The following is a 24,653-nucleotide window of genomic DNA, read 5'->3' on the forward strand; positions in this document are numbered from 1 at the left end:
TACAGGGGTATATACAGCACAGCCCACACAGGGATATATACAGCACAGCCCGCACAGGGATATATAGAGCACAGCCCGCACAGGGATATATACAGCAGAGCCCGCACAGTGGTATATCCAGCACAGCCCGCACAGTGGTATATCCAGCACAGACCGCACAGTGGTATATCCAGCACAGACCGCACAGTGGTATATACAGCACAGCCCGCACAGTGGTATATACAGCACAGCCCGCACAGGGATATATACAGCACAGCCCGCACAGGGATATATACAGCACAGCCCGTACAGGGGTATATACAGCACAGCCCGCACAGTGGTATATCCAGCACAGCCCGCACAGTGGTATATCCAGCACAGCCCGCACAGTGGTATATACAGCACAGCCCGCACAGGGATATATACAGCAGAGCCCGCACAGGGATATATACAGCAGAGCCCGCACAGGGATATATACAGCACAGCCCGCACAGTGGTATATCCAGCACAGCCCGCACAGTGGTATATCCAGCACAGCCCGCACAGTGGTATATCCAGCACAGCCCGCACAGTGGTATATCCAGCACAGACCGCACAGTGGTATATCCAGCACAGCCCGCACAGTGGTATATCCAGCACAGCCCGCACAGTGGTATATACAGCACAGCCCGCACAGTGGTATATCCAGCACAGACCGCACAGTGGTATATACAGCACAGCCCGCACAGTGGTATATACAGCACAGCCCGCACAGGGGTATATACAGCACAGCCCGCACAGGGATATATACAGCAGAGCCCGCACAGGGATATATACAGCACAGCCCGCACAGGGATATATACAGCACAGCCCGCACAGGGATATATACAGCACAGCCCGCACAGGGATATATACAGCACAGCCCGCACAGGGATATATACAGCACAGCCCGCACAGGGATATATACAGCACAGCCCGCACAGGGATATATACAGCACAGCCCGCACAGGGATATATACAGCACAGCCCGCACTGGGGTATATACAGCACAGCCCGCACAGGGATATATACAGCACAGCTCGCACAGGGGTATATACAGCAGAGCCCGCACAGTGGTATATACAGCACAGCCCGCACAGGGATATATACAGCACAGCCCGCACAGGGATATATACAGCACAGCCCGCACAGGGATATATACAGCAGAGCCCGCACAGGGATATATACAGCACAGCCCGCACAGGGATATATACAGCAGAGCCCGCACAGGGATATATAGAGCACAGCCCGCACAGGGATATATACAGCACAGCCCGCACATGGATATATACAGCACAGCCCGCACATGGATATATAGAGCACAGCCGGCACAGGGGTATATAGAGCACAGCCCGCACAGGGATATATACAGCACAGCCCGCACAGGGATATATACAGCACAGCCCGTACAGGGGTATATACAGCACAGCCCGCACAGGGATATATACAGCACAGCCCGCACAGGGATATATACAGCACAGCCCGCACAGGGATATATACAGCACAGCCCGCACAGGGATATATACAGCACAGCCAGCACAGGGGTATATACAGCACAGCCCGCACAGGGATATATACAGCACAGCCCGCACAGGGGTATATACAGCACAGCCCGCACAGGGGTATATAGAGCAGAGCCGGCACAGGGGTATATAGAGCACAGCCCGCACAGGGATATATACAGCACAGCCCGCACAGGGATATATACAGCACAACCCGCACAGGGATATATACAGCACAGCCCGCACAGGGATATATACAGCACAGCCCGCACAGGGGTATATACAGCACAGCCCGCACAGGGGTATATAGAGCACAGCCCGCACAGGGGTATATACAGCACAGCCCGCACAGGGGTATATACAGCACAGCCCGCACAGGGATATATACAGCAGAGCCCGCACAGGGATATATACAGCACAGCCCGCACAGGGATATATACAGCACAGCCCACACAGGGATATATACAGCAGAGCCCGCACAGGGATATATACAGCACAGCCCGCACAGGGATATATACAGCACAGCCCGCACAGGGATATATACAGCACAGCCCGCACAGGGATATATACAGCACAGCCCTCACAGGGGTATATACAGCAGAGCCCGCACAGGGGTATATACAGCAGAGCCCGCACAGGGATATATACAGCACAGCCCGCACAGGGATATATACAGCACAGCCCGCACAGGGATATATACAGCACAGCCCGCACAGGGATATATACAGCAGAGCCAGCACAGGGGTATATAGAGCACAGCCCGCACAGGGGTATATCCAGCACAGCCCGCACAGGGATATATACAGCACAGCCCGTACAGGGGTATATACAGCACAGCCCGCACAGGGATATATACAGCACAGCCCGCACAGGGATATATACAGCAGAGCCCGCACAGGGATATATACAGCACAGCCCGCACAGGGATATATACAGCACAGCCCGCACAGGGATATATACAGCACAGCCCGCACAGGGATATATACAGCACAGCCCGCACAGGGATATATACAGCAGAGCCCGCACAGGGATATATACAGCACAGCCCGCACAGGGATATATACAGCACAGCCCGCACAGGGGTATATACAGCACAGCCCGCACAGGGATATATACAGCACAGCCCGCACAGGGGTATATACAGCACAGCCCGCACAGGGATATATACAGCACAGCCCGCACAGGGATATATACAGCACAGCCCGCACAGGGGTATATACAGCACAGCCCGCACAGGGATATATACAGCACAGCCCGCACAGTGGTATATACAGCACAGCCTGCACAGGGATATATACAGCAGAGCCCGCACAGGGATATATACAGCACAGCCCGCACAGGGATATATACAGCACAGCCCGCACAGGGGTATATACAGCACAGCCCGCACAGGGGTATATACAGCACAGCCCGCACAGGGATATATACAGCACAGCCAGCACAGGGATATATACAGCAGAGCCCGCACAGGGATATATACAGCACAGCCCGCACAGGGATATATACAGCACAGCCCGCACAGGGATATATACAGCACAGCCCGCACAGGGATATATACAGCACAGCCCGCACAGGGGTATATACAGCAGAGCCCGCACAGGGATATATACAGCAGAGCCCGCACAGGGATATATACAGCAGAGCCCGCACAGGGATATATACAGCACAGCCCGCACAGGGATATATACAGCACAGCCCGCACAGTGTTATATACAGCACAGCCCGCACAGGGATATATACAGCAGAGCCCGCACAGGGATATATACAGCAGAGCCCGCACAGGGATATATACAGCACAGCCCGCACAGGGATATATACAGCACAGCCCGCACAGGGGTATATACCGCACAGCCCACATCACATCTCATCTCCCCCCCCGATAATGGCCCCACAGTCCAGTTAAAAAAAAAAAAAAAACTCTCCTCACCCTTCCTTTTGCCCGCGCTGCTCCCGGCGGCTGCAGTCTGCCCAGGACACTGCAGGTGCGCGATGATATGACGTCATCGCGCACCCGCAGTGTACTGTCAGAGGCAGAGTGGGGAATGATGGGAGAGGGGGCGTCAGGTGACGCTCTCTCCGACATCATTGCATTGAACTATACCGGTGTCATAGACGCCGGTATAGTTAAATGCGGCGGCACTGGCGGGGGGCGGTGGCACTGGCGGGGGGCGGGGGGAACAGTGCAGCGGGCGGCCCACTACTGGGTCCGGCTCTTCTGGCATTTGCCAGAAGTGCCCGATGGCCAGTCCGGCCCCGCAGGTCAGGGGCCGGCCCTGGGCCCCTGACCTGCGGGGCCCGGTCGCAATGGCGACCGCTGCGACCGCGGTAGTTACGCCCCTGCTTCTGTGTCTTGCTCAGTGGTGGTCAGACTCGGCCTCCTCACTCGGTTGTGTCTCTGAGCATTGTACACCTCGTACTTATTATTATTATTTTTTATTGTTATAGCGCCATTTATTCCATGGCGCTTTACATGTAAGGAGGGGTGTACATAATAAAAACAAGTACAATAATCTTGAACAATACAAGTCATAATAGGTACAGTAGGAGAGAGGACCCTGCCCGCGAGGGCTCACAATCTACAAGGGATGGGTGAGGATACAGGAGGAGAGAGGACCCTGCCCGCGAGGGCTCACAATCTACAAGGGATGGGTGAGGATACAGTAGGTGAGGATAGAGCTGGTCATGCAGCGGTTTGGTCGATCGGTGGTTACTGCAGGTTGTAGGCTTGTCGGAAGAGGTGGGTCTTCAGGTTCTTTTTGAAGGTTTCGATGGTAGGCGAGAGTCTGATGTGTTGTGGTAGAGGGTTCCAGAGTAGGGGTGGTACTTCTGTGTCTTGCTCAGTGGTGGTCCTGCTTAGCCTCCTCACTTCAGCAGTGTCTCTGAGCACTAAACACTTTGTACTTCTATGTCTTGCTCAGTGGTGGTCGGGCTCAGCCTCCTCACCTCGGTCATGTCTCTGAGCACTGAACAACTTGTACTTCTGTGTCTTGCTCATTGGTGGTCCTGCTCAGCCTTCTCACCTCATTAGTGTCTCTGAGCACTGAACACCTTGTACTTCTGCATCTGGCTCAGTGTTGGTCCTGCTCAGCCTTCTCACCTCAGCCTTGTCTCTGAGCACTGAACACCTTATACTTCTGTGTCTTGCTCAGTGGTGGTCGGTCTCAGCCTCCTCACCTCAGCCATGTCTCTGAGCACTAAGCATCTTGTACTTATGTGTCTGGCTCAGTTGTGGTTGGGCTCAGCTTCCTCATCTTGACCGTGTCTCTGAACACCTTGTACTTATGTGTCTGGCTCAGTGGTGGTCGGGCTCGGGCTCCTCACCTCAGCCTTGTCTCTGAGCACTGAACACCTTGCACATTTGTGTCTTGCTCAGTGGTGGTCGGACTTGTCTCTTAGCACTGAACACCTTGTACTTCTCAGACTTGCTCAGTGGTGCTTGGACTCAGCCTCCTCACCTCGGCTGTTTCTCTGACCACTTCTCCCTGTGCTTCTGTGTCTTGCTGTCACGGTTCACCCCTCAATGTGTCTGGGATGCAGTTATTGACAGCTTAGCCTCCTCACTTCAGCAGTGTCTCTGAGCACTAAACACTTTGTACTTCTATGTCTTGCTCAGTGGTGGTTGGGCTCGTCCACCTCACCTCGGCCATGTATCTGAGCAGTGAGCACCTTGAACATTTGTGACTTGCTCAGTGGTGGTCCGGCTCAGCCTCCTCACCTCGGACGTCTCTCTTAGCACTGGACACCTTGTACTTCTGTGACTTGCTCAGTGGTGGTTGGACTTGTCTCTTAGCACTGAACACCTTGTACTTCTCAGACTTGCTCAGTGGTGCTTGGACTCAGCCTCCTCACCTCGGCTGTTTCTCTGACCACTTCTCCCTGTGCTTCTGTGTCTTGCTGTCACGGTTCACCCCTCAATGTGTCTGGGATGCAATTATTGACAGCTCAGCTGTCCAGTGTGGTACAGAGATGTGCTGAAGGTGTCAGTACTTTGACAGTTCAGCTGTCCAATCTGAGACTGGGAGGCGTCGGCTGTCTCCAGGTGTTCATTGTCCCAGGTGATTGCCAGGCTATTTAACTGGGCTGTTACTCCCAGACCTCTGCCAGACGTACATTCAGCTACTGTGTGGTTTGTCTCTCTCTGTGTTGTGTTCTTTTTATAGATCTTTCGTTGCCTGACCTTGGACCTCGTTTTGACCATCTGTTTAACCCGTTCTGCTTTAATCCACTCTCTTCCTGGTATTTTGACCTTGGACTGTTACCTAACTATACCTTTGTCTCGTCTCTCTGTTTTATGATGTACCTTCTTGGCTTTTGACTTCAGACTCCCTGACTATCCTAACGGCTTGGCCATAAGAAGTGACTCAGTGTCACATTACGTCTAGTCTATACATTTTTTTTTTTCGTCAGTATGGACCATGTTCACAAGCTTTGTGAGCAGGTGGCAAATTTGATGCAGATGACTCAGGATCTGGCTAAGGATTGCCAGAGTCTGTAGTGATCACAATATCAGTTGGAGGGTCAGATAAATAAATTAATGAAGTCTCTCTTATAGCACCCCACTGCTGGCAGTGGCTGTGACGTCAGTACCCTCAGATGTACAGTTGATCTCCCCTGAATCTGTAATGGCCCTCAATGATAAGTTTTCTGGAAAGAAAGACCAGTTTAGGCTATTCAGGGAAGGCTGTAGGGTATATTTTACCCTGCTCCTCCGGTTGTCAGGGGATGAGTTTTAGCAGGTCAGGTCCATTTACTGGAAGTGGAGCTATTGGAGGTTAGAGTTGCCAGTCTTCATGAGAGAGAAGACTGAGACAAGATCTCAGACTCTGTCTACACTGTGGTCTCTCTGGACATTTTCTTCAGAATTGCCCAACTGGTCCCCAAGCTATCAAACCATCGGGAGAACGTCTTGAGTCTGGGTGACAACCGAGGAGGTCACCCAGACTCTCAGGTACCTTTTCCTCCCTCTGATAAAGTACTGTTAAATACGATGATTTACTTTGAGAACCAGGTGTTATCAAAATAGCATTCGTTGACTGTGGGTCTGCTGCTTTATTGATTCGGGACTGGTTCTGAAGTTAGGGTTCAGGACAGTAAGTTTAGAAAGAACCATTCAAATCATCGCTCTTGACAAGACACCGTTAGCCCACAATTTGGTCACTAGAGCAATGGTGGATTTCACTCTAAAGTGGGGGCACTCCACTCTGAATCCATCTCCTGCTTTGTGTTGGATAATTTACCTGCTGGATTGGTGTTGGGCTTTCCATGGTTGTAGATCACAATCCAGTTATTGTTTGGTGTCTGAAGGAGATTGTGAAATGGAGTCCCAACTGTTCCAAGAAAAGTCTAAAAAATGTATAAATATGCTCCGCTAGTCTGGAGGGTCTTCTGGGGAACCTGAAGGACTGATGTGTTCTCGAAGAAAAAGGCGGCGATACTACCTCCCCAATGTCCCTATCATTGTGCTATTGATCTTATTCCTAGTGCCAAGTGGCCTACAGCTTGCCTTTACAATTTGTCAAGGCCTGAGCGGCGACATTCTAATCTTCTCACCAGATTTGGACACTCACCAGGAACATGTCCATGTGGTGTTACAGAGACTGAGGGAGAACTCTCTGTTTGCTAAATTAGAGAAATGTGTTTTCCTCTGTTTAGGAAATCTCTTTTTTGGGGTTTATCTTGTCAGCAGAAGGGTTTAAGATGGACCCTGGGAAGGTGCAGGCCATCATTGATTGGGTTCAAACTCGTGATCTTAAGGCTTTGCAGCACTTTCTGGGATTCGCCCACTGTTTTAGGGAATTTACCAAGGGGTTTTCACGGATTGCGAATCTCAAGCTTTGGTCGCCAGATGCTATCGTTACTTGAGAAAAATTAAAAGTGTTTCATGTCTGCACCCATTCTGAAATCTTTGCCTGTGCCACACCTCGCTGATGCAGTGTAACTACCTGGCATCTTGTTGCTGTGCTCAGTCTTGCCATGGTGTGTGACCTGTGATAAGAGACCGTCTTCCACATCCTCACCTTTCTAGTAGAGTTTGGCTGCTCCTCTCCCAGGTAATTACATGGCTGTTTCTGTTAATGATTGAGTTTTCACCTCTATATGAAGATGATCATGATCTCCTGTCTGGTATAAATGGCTCCTCATACACACGACAAGGATCCTGCTCCATCCCTGACTGTGCAAGAGACAAAAGGCGACGGGCACTCAGCTTATACTGATGATGGAGGCGAGGGGCGACCGCCAGATACTGATGGTGGAGGTGACGGGAGATCACCATACACTGACAATAGAGGCGAGGGGTGATCACCAGATACTGATGATGGAGGAGACGGGTGGTCACCAGATACTGATGATGGAGGTGACGGGTGATCACCAGATATTGATAATTGAGGTGATGGACGGTCACCAGATACTGATGATGGAGGTGACAGGCGGTCACCAGATACTGATGATGGAGGTGACGGGCGGTCACCAGATACTGATGATGGAGGTGACGGGTGATCACCAGATATTGATGATGGAGACGAGGAGCGGTCACCAGATACTGATGATGGAGGTGACGGGCGGTCACCAGATACTGATGATGGAGGTGACGGGTGATCACCAGATATTGATGATGGAGACGAGGAGCGGTCACCAGATACTGATGATGGAGGAGACGGGCGGTCACCAGATACTGATGATGGAGGGGACGGGTGATCACCAGATATTGATAATTGAGGTGATGGACGGTCACCAGATACTGATGATGGAGGTGACGGGCGGTCACCAGATACTGATGATGGAGGGGACGGGCGGTCACCAGATATTGATGATGGAGACGAGGAGCGGTCACCAGATACTGATGATGGAGGTGACAGGCGGTCACCAGATACTGATGATGGAGGTGACGGGCGGTCACCAGATACTGATGATGGAGGTGATGAGCGGTAATCAGATACTGATGATGGAGGTGACGGGTGATTACCATACACTGACAATAGAGGCGAGGAGCGATCACCAGATACTGATGATGGAGGTGACGGGCGGTCACCAGATACTGATGATGGAGGGGACGGGTGATCACCAGATATTGATGATGGAGACGAGGAGCGGTCACCAGATACTGATGATGGAGGTGATAGATGGTCACCAGATACTGATGATGGAGGTGACAGGCGGTCACCAGATATTGATGATGGAGACGAGGAGCGGTCACCAGATACTGATGATGGAGGTGACAGGCGGTCACCAGATACTGATGATGGAGGTGACGGGCGGTCACCAGATACTGATGATGGAGGTGATGAGCGGTAATCAGATACTGATGATGGAGGTGACGGGTGATTACCATACACTGACAATAGAGGCGAGGAGCGATCACCAGATACTGATGATGGAGGTGATAGATGGTCACCAGATACTGATGATGGAGGTGACAGGCGGTCACCAGATATTGATGATGGAGACGAGGAGCGGTCACCAGATACTGATGATGGAGGTGACGGGCGGTCACCAGATACTGATGATGGAGGTGACGGGCGGTCACCAGATACTGATGATGGAGGTGATGAGCGGTAATCAGATACTGATGATGGAGGTGACGGGTGATTACCATACACTGACAATAGAGGCGAGGAGCGATCACCAGATACTGATGATGGAGGTGACGGGCGGTCACCAGATACTGACGATGGAGGCGAGGGGCGGTCACCAGATACTGATAATGGAGGTGACGGGAGATCACCATACACTGACAATAGAGGCGATCACCAGATACTCTGTTAGATAATCTATTAACCCTTCCATGTGTGGACGTTTTCGTCCGCTGCCTCGGGCTTTTGCTGCTGTTTTTCTGCTTGTCCTCATCATTTTCTTTGTTCTCCTTTTCTTGCAGTTGGAGGAATATTCACCGTCATCCAGACGAAGGCGAAGATCACGGCGGACGAGTGGGGAGACAACTACTTCTTGATGGGTCCGTACTATGAGCAGAACGTCAGGACGCAGGTGGAGATCTGCGACCCCCCGCTGCCGGCTATCAGGAGGGCGGTGGACGCGCTGCAGGCTCAGGGCTGTCAGGTAATCCGCGGCGATTACTCCCGACACCGCGACCTTTATATTACAGGAGATCAATTAGCGGCTGCAGATCCCATTACTGATGACAGGAGTCCAATTACCCCCGCAGCCGAGACGTGCGCTCTGTGGGGGGGCGACGCCGGGTCACCCATATTCAGGATGCTGCCATGTCACCCATAAATCAGGACAACGCCATGTCACCCATATTCAGGACGTCGCCATATCACCCATATTCAGGACGTCGCCATGTCACCCACGTTCAGGACGACGCCATGTCACCCACGTTCAGGACGACGCCGTGTCACCCACGTTCAGGATGACACCGTGTCATCCACGTTCAGGACGACGCCATATCACCCATATTCAGGACGTCGCCATGTCACCCACGTTCAGGACAACGCCGTGTCACCCACGTTCAGGACGACGCTGTGTCACCCACGTTCAGGACGACGCCGTGTCACCCACGTTCATGATGACGCCGTGTCACCCACGTTCAGGACGACGCCGTGTCACCCACGTTCAGGATGACGCCGTGTCACCCAAATTCAGGACGACGCCGTGTCACCCACGTTCAGGACGACGCCATGTCACCTACGTTCAGGATGAAGCCGTGTCACCCATATTCAGGACGACGCCGTGTCACCCACGTTCAGGATGACGCCGTGTCACCCACGTTCAGGATGACGCCGTGTCACCCACGTTCAGGATGAAGCCGTGTCACCCACGTTCAGGATGAAGCCGTGTCACCCATAAATCAGGACGACGCCGTGTCACCCACGTTCAGGATGGAGCCGTGTCACCCAAATTCAGGACGACGCCGTGTCACCCACGTTCAGGATGACGCCATGTCTCCCATATTCAGGATGACGCCGTGTCACCCACGTTCAGGACGACGCCATGTCACCTACGTTCAGGATGAAGCCGTGTCACCCATATTCAGGACGACGCCGTGTCACCCACGTTCAGGATGAAGCCGTGTCACCCACGTTCAGGACGACGCCGTGTCACCCACGTTCAGGATGGAGCCGTGTCACCCAAATTCAGGACGACGCCGTGTCACCCACGTTCAGGATGACGCCGTGTCACCCACATTCAGGATGGAGCCGTGTCACCCATATTCAGGACGACGCCGTGTCACCCACATTCAGGATGACGCCGTGTCACCCACGTTCAGGATGGAGCCGTGTCACCCAAATTCAGGACGACGCCGTGTCACCCACGTTCAGGACGACGCCGTGTCACCCACGTTCAGGATGGAGCCGTGTCACCCATATTCAGGACGACGCCGTGTCACCCACATTCAGGATGACGCCGTGTCACCCACATTCAGGACGACGCCGTGTCACCCACGTTCAGGATGGAGCCATGTCTCCCATATTCAGGATGACGCCGTGTCACCCACATACAGGGTCACCCACATTCAGGGTCACATTTTCAGATCTCTGCTTGCTTTTAATGAACAGAAACCTTCTCATGGACACATTCATAGCCACACAGCTGCGGGGCCATCACAATGTATCAGTACAGTTTCTGAAAGCTGCACACGTCTGGCCGATGTCTCTAAACTGTGCTGATACATTGCAACAAACCCTCAGAGCCGCTTCATCCATAGGACACAATTTGCCACAAACAAGAAACATAAAGGCTGAATGCTCCTCATCACTGACCTTGTAGGGGGCATTCAGAGTAGAATTTCAATATTTGCAGATGACACTAAACTCTGCAGGGTAATCCGTACAGGGGAGGACAATTTTATATTACAGGATGATTTATGTAAACTAGAAGCTTGGGCTGATAAATGGCAAATGAGCTTCAATGGGGATACATGTAAGGTCATGCACTTGGGTAGAAGTAATAAGATGTATAACTATGTGCTTAATTCTAAAACTCTGGGCAAATCCGTCAATGAAAAAGACCTGGGTGTATGGGTGGATGACAAACTCATATTCAGTGGCCAGTGTCAGGCAGCTGCTACAAAGGCAAATAAAATAATGGGATGCATTAAAAGAGGCATAGATGCTCATGAGGAGAACATAATTTTACCTCTATACAAGTCACTAGTGCGACCACACTTAGAATACTGTGCACAGTTCTGGTCTCCGGTGTATAAGAAAGACATAGCTGAACTGGAGCGGGTGCAGAGAAGAGCGACCAAGGTTATTAGAGGACTGGGGGGTCTGCAATACCAAGATAGGTTATTACACTTGGGGCTAAAAACGAAGGCTAAGGGGTGATCTTATGTTAATGTATAAATATATGAGGGGACAGTACAAAGACCTTTCTGATGATCTTTTTAATCATAGACCTGAGACAGGGACAAGGGGGCATCCTCTACGTCTGGAGGAAAGAAGGTTTAAGCATAATAACAGACGTGGATTCTTTACTGTAAGAGCAGTGAGACTATGGAACTCTCTGCCGTATGATGTTGTAATGAGTGATTCATTAATTAAATTTAAGAGGGGACTGGATACCTTTCTGGAAAAGTATAATATTACAGGGTATATACACTAGATTCCTTGATAAGGCGTTGATCCAGGGAACTAGTCTGATTGCCGTATGTGGGGTCGGGAAGGAATTTTTTTCCCCATGGTGGAGCTTACTCTTTGCCACATGGGTTTTTTTTGCCTTCCTCTGGATCAACATGTTAGGGCATGTTAGGTTAGGCTATGGGTTGGACTAGATGGACTTAAAGTCTTCCTTCAACCTTAATAACTATGTAACTATGTAACTGACAGCAAGTGGAGATCATGAAAGACCCCGTCACCCAGAAGGGGCAACTGTCAGTTACCCCATCACCTTGGGGGCAGACGTCATTTACCACATCACCCCGCGGGGGCAGCCACAGTTACCCCATCATCCCGCGGGGCAGGCACAGTTACCCCATCATCCCGCAGGGCAGGCACAGTTACCCCATCATCCCGCGGGGCAGGCACAGTTACCCCATCACCCCGCAGGGGCAGCCGTAAGTTACCCCATCACCCCCAGGGTGCAACCTTCAGATACCCCATCACCCCCGGAGGCAGCCATCAGTTACCCCATTACCCTGTGGGGGCAGCCATTATTTACCCCATCACCCCGTGGAGGCAGCCACAGTTACCCCATCATCCCGCGGGGCAGGCACAGTTACCCCATCACCCCCAGGGTGCAACCTTCAGATACCCCATCACCCCGCAGGTGCAGTAGTCAGTTACCCCATCACCCCCCGGAGGCAGCCATCAGTTACCCCATTACCCCTCAGGGGCAGCCATTATTTACCCCATCACCCCGTGGAGGCAGCCACAGTTACCCCGTCACCCTGTGGGGCAGAGCTCCGCAGCCACGCCCCTGCACTGGGAGAGTGACGCGCCCTGTGATTGGCTCCGCAGCTGTACTTCGGCCGCTGGCTCATCGAGGGCAGTCCGTACGTCCTGCTGTTTGACATCAGCTCCGCGGCCTGGAACCTGGACAGGTGGAAGGGAGAATTCTGGGAGGCCTGCAACGTGGGGATCCCCTACCACGACCGAGAGGCCAACGATGCGCTGCTGCTCGGGTCACTGTCAGCATGGTTCCTGAAAGAGGCAAGTCCTGACGTCAGCTCCAGTACTACCATCCCCAATATCCCAGTGCTATTACCCCCAACATCCCAGCGCCACCCTCCCAAAATTCCAGTACTACCACCCCCAACATCCCAGTGCTACCACCTCCAATGTCCCAGTACCACCACCTCCAACATCCAAGTACTACCACTCCCAACATCCCAGTATCACCACCCCGACCATCCCAGTGCTACAACCTCCAATTTCCAAGTGCCACGATCCCCACTATCCCAGTACTACCACTCCCAACATCCCAATGCTAATACCCAACGTCCCAGCGCTACCACTCCCACCATCCCAGTATCACCACCCCCAACATCCCAGTGCTACCACTCCCAACCTCCCAGTATCATCACCCCCAACATCCCAGTATCACCACCCCCAACATCCCAGTGCTACCACTCCCAACCTCCCAGTATCATCACCCCCAACTTCCCAGTATCACCACCCCCACCATCCCAGTGCTACCACCTCCAATTTCTAAGTGCCACTATCCCCACTATACCAGTACCACCACCTCCAACATCCCAGTGCCACTCCCCAAAATCTCAGAGCAACTGCCCCCAATGTCCCAGCACTACCACCCCCACCATCCAAGTGCTACCACTCCCACCATACCAGTACCACTACCTCCAATATTCCAGCACCACCACCATCATTGTACCCCCACCCCCACCATCCACTACCCCCACCATCCCAGTACCACCACCTCCAATATCCAAGTACCACCACAATCCCAGTACCCCCACTCTCACCATCCCAGTACCACCACCTCCAATATCCAAGTACCACCACCATCCCAGTACCCCCACTCTCACCATCCCAGTACCACCACCTCCAATATCCCAGTACCACCACCATCCCAGTACAACCACCCCCACCATTCCACTACCCCCACCATCCCAGTACCACCACCAACCCAGTACCACCACCTCCAATATCCAAGTACCACCACCATCCCAGTACAACCACCTCCACCATTCCACTACCCCCACCATCCCAGTACCATCACCTCCAATATCCCAGTGCCACCACCATCCCAGTACCCCCACCAACCCAGTACCACCACCTCCAATATCCAAGTACCACCACCATCCCAGTACAACCACCTCCACCATTCCACTACCCCCACCATCCCAGTACCACCACCATCCCAGCACCATCACCTCCAATATCCCAGTACCACCACCATCCCAGTACCCCCACTCTCACCATCCGAGTACCACCACCTCCAATATCCCAGTGCCACCACCATCCCAGTACCCCATCCCCACCATCCCACTACCCCCACCATCCCAGTACCACCACCCCAGGGTCACATCTGCGCTGTTTCTTACAGCTGACCGAGCAGCTCCAGGACCGGCCGAATGTCATCGCTCACTTCCATGAGTGGCAGGCCGGCGCTGGGCTCATCCTATGCCGATTCCACAAGCTGCCCGTGGCTACAATCTTCACCACCCACGCGACCCTGCTGGGGCGATACCTGTGCGCCGCGAATGTGGACTTCTACAACAGACTGGACCAGGTGAGGGGGCGATGCTGGGAGACACAGCTCCAGTCCCTGCGATGCGGCACGGCCTCGGTGCGCAACCTGAGAGCTAACAGAGAGCAGCAGACTGTCAGAGCTTGTACGGAGCATGCTCAGACCGCCAGACACATGGCTAATGGGGTCCTCACAGACCCAAGGCAAATGCAGCCACTCATCTCAGACGGGGGTCACCACAGACCAACTGTGCATAGGATCCGACTCGGGGGGGCGACGAGCGGGATCGGATGTGGGGGCGATGAGCGGGAACAGACGTGGGGGGCAATGAGCAGGATCGGATGCGGGGGGTGATGAGTGGGATCGGACGCAGAGAGGCGATGAGTGGGATCGGACGTGGGGGGCAATGAGTGCGATCGTATGCAGGGGTGATGATGGGATTGGAAGCGGGGGGTGACGAGCGGGATCGGACGTGGGGGGGGCGATAAATGGGATCGGACGCGGGGGCAATGAGTGGGATCGTATGTGGGGGCGATGAGCGGGATCGGATGCAGAGTGATGAAAGGGATCGGATGCGGGGGGCAATGAGTGGGATCGGACGTGGGGGGCAATGAGTGGGATCGGACGCGGGGGGCAATGAGTGGGATTGGACACGGGGGATGATGAGTGGGATCAGATGCGGCGGGTCATGAGCGGGATAGGACGCGGGGGGGCGATGAGTGGGATCGAACGCGAGGGGGCAATGAGTGGGATCGTATGCGGGGGCGATGAGTGGGATCGGACACGGGGGGCATGAGTGGGATCGGATACGGGGGCAATGAGTGGGATCGGACACGGAGGGGTGATGAGTGGGATCGGATGCGGGGGCAGTGAGTGGGATCGGACATGGGGGTGATGAGTGGGATCATACGCATGGGCGATGAGCGGGATCGGATGCGGGGGTGATGAGTGGGATCGGACACGGGAGGTGATGAGTGGGATTGGATGCGGGGGTGATGAGTGGGATCAGACACGGGGGTGTGATGAGTGGGATCGGACGCGGGGGCGATGAGTGGGATCAGACGCGGGGGTGATGAGTGGGATCAGATGTGGGAGGCAATGAGTGGGATCGGAGGCAGGGGGCAATAAGTGGGATCGGACACGGGAGGTGATGAGTGGGATTGGATGCAGGGGTGATGAGTGGGATCGGACGCGGGGGGCAATGAGTGGGATCTGACATGGGAGGTGATGAGTGGGATTGGATGCGGGGATGATGAGTGGGATCGGATGCAGGGGGTAATGAGTGGGATCGAATGTGGGGGCAATAAGTGAGATCGGACATGGGGGCGATGAGTGGGATTGTATGCGGGGGCGATGAGCGGGATCGGATGCGAGGGCAATGAGTGGGATCGGACGTGAGGGCAATGAGTAGGATCTGACATGGGGGTGATGAGTGGGATCATACGTGGGGGCGATGAGCGGGATCGGACGCGGAGTCAATGAGTGGGATCGGACATAGAGGGGTGTTGAGTGGGATCGGATGTGGGGGTGATGAGTTGGATCGGAGGCGGGGGCAATAAGTGGGATCAGACGCGGGGGGCAATGAGTGGGCTCAAACGTGGGGGACAATGAGTGGGATCGGACGCGGGGGGCAATGAGTGGGATCGGACGCGGGAGCGATGAGTGGGATCGGACGCAAGGGGCGATGAGCGGGATCGGACGCGGGGGGCGATGAGTGGGATCGGACGCGGGGGGCGATGAGCGGGATCGGACGCGGGGGGCGATGAGCGGGATCGGACGCGGGGGGCGATGAGCGGGATCGGACGCGGGGGGCGATGAGCGGGATCGGACGCGGGGGGCGATGAGCGGGATCGGATGCGGGGGGCGATGAGCGAAATCGGATGAGGGGGAAGATGAGCGGGATCGGATGCGGTGGGCGATGAGCGGGATTGGATGCGGGGGCGATGAGCGGGATCGGATGCAGGGGGCGATAAGCGGGATCGGATGCGGGGGGCGATGAGCGGGATCGGATGCGGGGGTGATGAGCGGGATCGGATGCGGGGGGCGATGAGCGGGATCGGATGAGGGGGATGATGAGTGGGATCGGATGCGGGGGGGCGATGAGCGGGATCGGATGCGGGGGTGATGAGCGGGATCGGAAGCGGTGGGGATCGGATGCGGGGGGGCCATGAGCGGGATCAGATGCAGGGGCCGATGAGCGGGATTGGATGCGGGGGGCAATGAGCGGGATCAGATGCGGGGGCGAAGAGCAGGATCGGATGAGGGGGATGATGAGTGGGATCGGAGGTGGGGGGATGAGTGAGATCGGAAGCGGGGGACGATCGGACGTGGGGGCGATGAGCGGGATTGGATGCAGGGCGATGAGCAGGATTGGATGCGGGGGGCGATGAGCGGGATCGGATGAGGGGGATGATGAGTGGGATCGGATGCGGGGGGGCGATGAGCAGGATCGGATGCGGGGGTGATGAGCGGGATCGGAAGCGGTGGGGATCGGATGCGGGGGGGCCATGAGCGGGATCAGATGCAGGGGCCGATGAGCGGGATTGGATGCGGGGGGCAATGAGCGGGATCAGATGCGGGGGCGAAGAGCAGGATCGGATGAGGGGGATGATGAGTGGGATCGGAGGTGGGGGGATGAGTGAGATCGGAAGCGGGGGACGATCGGACGTGGGGGCGATGAGCGGGATTGGATGCAGGGCGATGAGCAGGATTGGATGCGGGGGTGATGAGTGGGATCGGAGGCAGGGGGCGATGAGCGGGATCGGAGGCGGAGGGCGATGAGTGAGATTGGATGCGGAGGGCGATGAGTGAGATTGGATGCGGGGGTGATGAGCGGGATTGGATGCAGGGCGATGAGCAGGATTGGATGCGGGGGTGATGAGTGGGATCGGAGGCAGGGGGCGATGAGCGGGATCGGAGGCGGAGGGCGATGAGTGAGATCGGATGCGGGGGTGATGAGCGTTATTGCATGCGGGCGGCAATGAGTGGGATCGGATGCGGGGGTGATGAGAGGGATTGCATGCGGGGGGTGATGAGAGGGATCGGAGGCGGGGGGCGATGAGCGGGATTGGATGCGGGAGACGATGAGTGGGATCGGATGCAGGTGGGCGATGAGCGGGATCGGATGCGGGGGTGATGAGCGTTATTGCATGCGGGCGGCAATGAGTGGGATCGGATGCGGGGGTGATGAGAGGGATTGCATGCGGGGGGTGATGAGCGGGATCGGAGGCGGGGGGCGATGAGCGGGATTGGATGTGGGGGGCTGCCTTTGTAGAATCTCAGCCTGTAAAGGTTAGGTGCTCTGCCCTCGGTGTGGCGGAGTGCGGCTGTACGGGGATGACGCGTCTGACCTTCGCAGGTGGCGGGGCAGCTCCGGCCGCAGCGCTCGCCTCCTCCGTGGCCTTTGGGCCTCGCTGACCTTTCTTCGGCTGCGGACGTCTCTCGTTAGGAGTCGGATCACATAGAAATGTTACCGTCTGTCAGAAAGTTACCTGACTAATGGTGGCAGAGAGGAGCGTCCGAGCCGCGCGCGACTCACTGCAGCGCAAATGTCAGCGGCGCGGAGAAAACCGAGAGCTGCGGCCCCGAGCCCCGGGTGATTGACAGTCGGAGCCTCTGCTGCCTCGCGCCTCATTTTCTGTCTCTTAGTTTGATATCGATAAAGAAGCCGGAGAGCGACAGATCTATCACCGATACTGCATGGAGCGCGCCGCCGCCCACTGCGCCCACGTCTTCACCACCGTGTCCCAGATCACCGGCATCGAGGCCGAGCACATGCTGAAGAGGAAAGCAGGTAACGGGCGGCGAGTGAGGGGGGCGACACGGCAAAGCGTTACCCACTGCCAGCAGCAATGTCCGCCAGCAGCAATGTCCGCCTGCTCTGCACCCACAGATGTCATCACCCCCAACGGCCTCAACATCAAGAAGTTCTCCGCCACGCACGAATTCCAGAACCTGCACTCCCTGTACAAGGCCCGGATCCAGGAGTTCATCCGCGGACACTTCTACGGGTACGGGGTCCAAACGGAACAGTCACCTGTGCTCCAGTCACCCCCAGAGCTGCACTCACTATTCTGCTGTTACATCGTGTCTTATCCTCCAGTCACCTCCAGAGCTGCACTCACTATTCTGCTGTTACATCGTGTCTTATCCTCCAGTCACCCCTAGAGCTGCACTCACTATTCTGCTGTTACATCGTGTCTTATCCTCCAGTCACCTCCAGAGCTGCGGTCACTCCTTCTCTCTGTAATCATGTCTGCTTGCTGTCAGTGAATGTGGACATTCCTCTTTTTATCTGCAGAGTGAGTTCTTGCTGGTTCTTGTCACAGCTGAGGTTTTGGCACATTTGTTTCCAGTGTAGAGGAGCACTCATGAGTAGGGTTGAGCGACTTTTACTTTTTAGGGGTCGAGTCGGGTTTTGCGAAACCCGACTTTGTCAAAAGTCGAGTCGAGTGAAATCGGCCGATCTTCTTGCAAAGTCGGGGTCGTTGTTCGGCCGAAACACGAAACCCAATGCAAGTCAATGGGGAAGCATAGTTGGCAGTGAGTGGAGGCCAGGAAAACACCTACAGTGCCCATTTTAATGCCAAAAACATCAATTCTTGTTTCTGAAGCTTGTCAATCTTAATTTACCTTACAATAATAGGTAGCCAGGGTCATTTGGCTAAAGTTGTGGGGGGTAGGGCTGGTTCAAGTTTTCAGTGGGCCCAGGAATCGTGGACTACGTCACGGCGGTGGAGCAGTTAGAGGTAAGTATTGCAACGTTGCAAGTGCTGTGATCCTGAGCAAGCAGGGGGTCCCACTCGTTCGCATTGGCACTGGCACAGGGCCCCTCACAGTACGGCGGTGTGTTTGCATGGCGGGGGCACCTCCCACCAGCAGCGACACTTTTGCGTACTCTGAGGGGCCCTGTGCCAGTGACGTCGCCAACGAGTGGGCCCCCCCACCTGATGAAGGAACCTGCTCTTTCACCTGCACCTTCCTCTTTGTCCCCGTGTAAGGTGGTATAGTATTCTGGAAGGGGAACCTTACTTTCAGCAGGGTCAGATTCTGGCTGTGTAGAGTACAAGGGGAATGTAGTGGTCTGGGTCAATGTACCAGCAGACTCATCTAGCAGTGGCTGGGCAATGGGCAGGATGAGGAGGAAACAGATATAGGGCCAAAGAATAAAGTAGGCTAAATGCAGATCAAAATTGGTAACAGGACTAACCAGGCGGCACTGCTTTGTTCAGTGGAGGACAATTGTAATGAGAGGCTGACACAGTGAGTAGGGGCAAATAAGTAACTAGGCTAAATGCAGTTCTAAATTGCTAACAGTAGGAAACAGGCGGCACTGCTTTGTTCAGTGGAGGAGAACACCAAGGAGCGGCAGACACCGTTACTAGGCCCCAACCCAAGTAGTAGGGCAACTGCAGTGTTACATTTAAAAATACCTAATGAGAGCCGGAAGATTGAAGCTCAGACAAGGAAACCTGGAGGAGAACACCAAGGAGGAGGAGAACACCAAGGAGCGGCAGACACCGTTACTAGGCCCCAACCCAAGTAGTAGGGCAATTGCAGTGTTACATGTAAAAATACTTAATGAGAGCCGGAAGATTGAAGCTCAGACAAGTAAACCTGGAGGAGAACACCAAGGAGGAGGAGAACACCAAGGAGCGGCAGACACTGTTACTAAGCCCCAACCCAAGTAGTAGGGCAATTGCAGTGTTACATGTAAAAATACTTAATGAGAGCCGGAAGATTGAAGCTCAGACAAGTAAACCTGGAGGAGAACACCAAGGAGGAGGAGAACACCAAGGAGCGGCAGACACCGTTACTAGGCCCCAACCCAAGTAGTAGGGCAACTGCAGTGTTACATTTAAAAATACCTAATGAGAGCCGGAAGATTGAAGCTCAGACAAGGAAACCTGGAGGAGAACACCAAGGAGGAGGAGAACACCAAGGAGCGGCAGACACTGTTACTAAGCCCCAACCCAAGTAGTAGGGCAATTGCAGTGTTACATGTAAAAATACTTAATGAGAGCCGGAAGATTGAAGCTCAGACAAGTAAACCTGGAGAACACCAAGGAGGAGGAGAACACCAAGGAGCGGCAGACACCGTTACTAGGCCCCAACCCAAGTAGTAGGGCAACTGTAGTGTTATATTTAAAAATACTTAATGAGAGCCTGAAGATTGAAGCTCAGCTTTTTCAGTGGAGGACAGCGTGATTTAGTGGCGCAGACAGACAAAGGTAGTATGTGTTAACTAAAAAAGTTGGGTCTATGCAGTTTTAAATTGGTTACAGGGGTACACAGGCAGCATTGGTGTGGTCAGTGGAGGACAATTGGAAGGAGGTACCGCAGACAGACTTCCTAGGCCTAAAATAATAAAATAGGCTCTATGCAGCTTCCATTAGGTGGCAGGGGTACACAGGCAGCATTGGTGTGGTCAGTGGAGGACAATTGGAAGGAGTGTCTGACACAGTAAGTACGCCGAGTCCCAAAACCTAAAGTGATGTTAATGTATCCAAAACAAAAATAACCCCCCCCCCAAAAAAAAAAAAAAAGGGTGGCATACTTAGGTACAGGGGTGTGCTCCTATGCTGACTTTCAGACATTGTAATTTGGCGCAAAGTATACACTGGTGTAAATGTAGGACAGGGCCCCTGACTATTTTAACTAGCATCATACATGTCAACAAACTGTTATTGTCTGTGCCAGGCATGGAAGGATGTCAGCGCATAGACTAAACAGTGGTGGAGCAGCGACAGATAATTTTGCCAGTGGTAGAGCACTGTTTTACCTTGGGGGGGGGGACACTCTCTCCTGGCCGGCGGTACAAGCCCAGGGCCCCTCATGTTACAACGGTGTGTCTGACGTTGGGTGCGTGCCACCACCGCCAGAGACACGTCATTGTACTATGAGGGACCCAGTGCCAGTGCCGTCGACCAAAAGTGGGCACACCCACCTCTTCAGACAAACGGCACTCTGACGGGTGCTTGCCACAAGTGGCGAGACCACGGCCCCGTGGGGGGAGTTTTCCCATTTAGGGAGGTGTAAACATGTCGTATGCTGGACAAACAGCTGCTGCAAATTAAGAGATTGGAGCACTCAGTAAGACCAGTCCACAAGCAAGACCTTTTTTCAGGCAAGCTACGTGTCAGCAGGGGAAGGTGGGGCAAAATAATTTGAAATCCAGGAGTGGTTCATTTTAATGAAGGTGAGATCATCCACATTTTGGGTAGCCAGACGAGTCCTTTTTTCGGTCAGTATTGAACCAGCAGCACTGAATACTCTTTCTGATAGCACACTAGCTGCTGGGCAAGCAAGCTCCTGCACTGCATATTCTGCCAATTCAGGCCAGGTGTCTAATTTGGATGCCCAGTAATCAAAGGGGAATGACGGTTGAGGGAGAACATCGATAATGGAGGAAAAATAGTTAGTAACCATACTGGACAAATGTTGTCTCCTGTCACTTTGAATAGATGCTGCAGTACCTGTCCTGTCACCGGTCATTGCGAAATCACTCCACAACCTGGTCAGAAAACCCCTCTGTCCAATGCCACTTCTTATCTGTGCACCTCTAACACCTCTGCCCTGTTGCCCCCTGCAGCTTGTGTGAGAACCATCACCGGCGCTGTGTGCTGGGAATGCCTGAACCAAACGGTCTACAAGAGTAGCTTGTTTGGTAGCCAATATTTGCTCAAGGTTCTCATGTGGCATGATATTTTGCAATTTGCCTTTATAGCGAGGGTCAAGGAGGCAGGCCAACCAGTAATCGTCATCTGTCATCATTTTTAAAATGCGTGGGTCCCTTTTGAGGATACGCAAGGCATAATCCGCCATGTGGGCCAATGTTCCAGTTGTCAAGTCAGTGCTTATGCTGGGTTGAGGAGCACTTTCTGGCAAATCCACTTCACTTGTCTCCCTCAAAAACCCAGAACCCGGCCTAGCACCGCCAGCAGTTTCTATTGCCCCCTGAGAAGCTTCCTCATCCAACAAATAGTCATCCCCATCATCCTCCTCGTCCTCCTCCTCTTCGCCCGCCACCTCGTCCTGTAGACTTCCCTGAGCAGACAATGGCTGACTGTCATCAAGGCTTTCCTCTTCCTCGGCTGCAGACGCCTGCTCCTTTATGTGCGTAAAACTTTGCATCAGCAGACGCATTAGGGGGATGCTCATGCTTATTATGGCGTTGTCTGCACTAACCAGCCGTGTGCATTCCTCAAAACACTGAAGGACTTGACACAGGTCTTGTAGCTTCGACCACTGCACACCTGACAACTCCATGTCTGCCATCCAACTGCCTGCCCGTGTATGTGTATCCTCCCACAAATACATAACAGCACGCCTCTGTTCGCACAGTCTCTGAAGCATGTGCAGTGTGGAGTTCCACCTTGTTGCAACGTCGATTATTAGGCGGTGCTGGGGAAGATTCAGCAATCGCTGATGGTTGAGCATACGGCTGGAGTGTACGGGCGAACGGCGGATGTGCGAGCAAAGTCTGCGCACTTTCAGCAGCAGGTCGGGTAACCCCGGATAACTTTTCAGGAAGCACTGCACCACCAGGTTTAAGGTGTGAGCCAGGCAAGGTATGTGTTTCAGTTCTGAAAGGGCTATGGCAGCCATAAAATTCCTTCCGTTGTCACTGACTACCTTGCCTGCCTCAAGATGTACAGTGCCCAGCCATGACTGAGTTTCTTTCTGCAAGAACTCGGACAGAACTTCCGCGGTGTGTCTGTTGTCGCCCAAACACTTCATTGCCAACACAGCCTGCTGACGCCACTAGCTGTTCCATAATTGGACACCTGGAGTTCAACAGTGGCAGCTGCGGATGGAGTGCTGGTGCGACTGCGGTCTGTGGACGAGCTCTCGCTTCTGCTGGAGGACGAGGGGGGACGAACGCCTACAGCCAACTGTTTCCTACACCGTGGGCTAGGCAGAACTGTCCCAATATTACTGTCCCCTCTGGACCCTGCATCCACCACATTAACCCAGTTAGCCGTGATGGAGACGTAACGCCCCTGGCCATGCCTACTGGTCCATGCATCTGTTGTCAGGTGCACCTTTCTACTCACAGATTGCCTGAGCGCATGGACAATGCGGTCTTTTACATGCTGGTGGAGGGCTGGGATGGCTTTTCTCAAAAAGAAGTGTCGACTGGGTAGCTCGTAGCGTGGTACAGCGTAGTCCATCAGGGCTTTGAAAGCTTCGGTTTCAACTAACCGGTAGGGCATCATCTCTAACGAGATTAGTCTAGCAATGTGGGCGTTCAAACCCTGTGTATGCGGATGCGAGGATGAGTACTTCCTTTTCCTAACGAGAGTCTCATGTAGGGTGAGCTGGACTGGAGAGCTGCATACAGTGGAACTAGCGGGGGTGCCGGTGGACATGGGTGACAGAGAGGGTTGGTGATGGTATTCTTGATGGTGCCCTACATACAGTTTTTCCGACCACGAGCCTGGTGATTCCCTGACTGCTTTGGCCTTGCGACGAAACCACAACATTACCTGCAGGTGGTGCGGGAAATGGTGGGCTTACAGTGAGGGAAGGGATGCCGCCTTGCTGATTAGCTTCATTGTGAGAGGGTGCTACAACATTAAGGGATGTTTGGTAGTGTGTCCAGGCTTGCAAGTGCATGGTGGTTAAATGTCGATGCATGCAACTTGTATTTAAATTTTTAACATTCTGACCTCTGCTGAAGGTCCTGGAGCATTTCTTACAGATGACTTTGCGCTGATCATTGGGATCTTGGTTAAAAAAATTCCACACTGCACGCTTCCTATCGGATACCTTTTTAGGCATTGCACACTGAGCTACTTGAACCTGATGGCCACGCTGTCCTACAACTGGTTTTGGTTTTGCCACACGTTTTTGGCCAGATACGGGCCTGCCAGATGGAACCTGTTGCGATGTTGATGCCTGCTGCGGCTCCTCCTCCTCCGCTTCAGAGCTACTGCAGCCTGCACCCTGTTCCCCCAATGGCTGCCAATCGGGGTCAACAACTGGGTCATCTATGACCTCCTCTTCTATGTTCTGTGCACCTTCCTCCGGGTCACCGTGTAA

General features: G+C 53.8%; 1 protein-coding gene across 2 annotated transcripts in view; it reads left to right on the top strand.

Annotated features, from left to right (window-relative positions):
- The window catches only part of GYS2 (glycogen synthase 2), a 171,710-nt gene that overhangs the window by 30,470 nt on the left and 116,587 nt on the right, over positions 1-24,653 (top strand). For both annotated transcript variants that reach the window (XM_077261412.1, XM_077261414.1), the window contains exons 2-6: positions 9,373-9,554; positions 12,917-13,108; positions 14,466-14,651; positions 18,258-18,402; positions 18,502-18,619. In XM_077261412.1, coding sequence (XP_077117527.1) covers positions 9,373-9,554; positions 12,917-13,108; positions 14,466-14,651; positions 18,258-18,402; positions 18,502-18,619 — 823 coding nt within the window. The remainder of the gene's footprint in view (positions 1-9,372; positions 9,555-12,916; positions 13,109-14,465; positions 14,652-18,257; positions 18,403-18,501; positions 18,620-24,653) is intronic.

This window comes from Ranitomeya variabilis, chromosome 5 (assembly GCF_051348905.1).
Source record: "Ranitomeya variabilis isolate aRanVar5 chromosome 5, aRanVar5.hap1, whole genome shotgun sequence".
NCBI classification, from domain to species: domain Eukaryota; kingdom Metazoa; phylum Chordata; class Amphibia; order Anura; family Dendrobatidae; genus Ranitomeya; species Ranitomeya variabilis.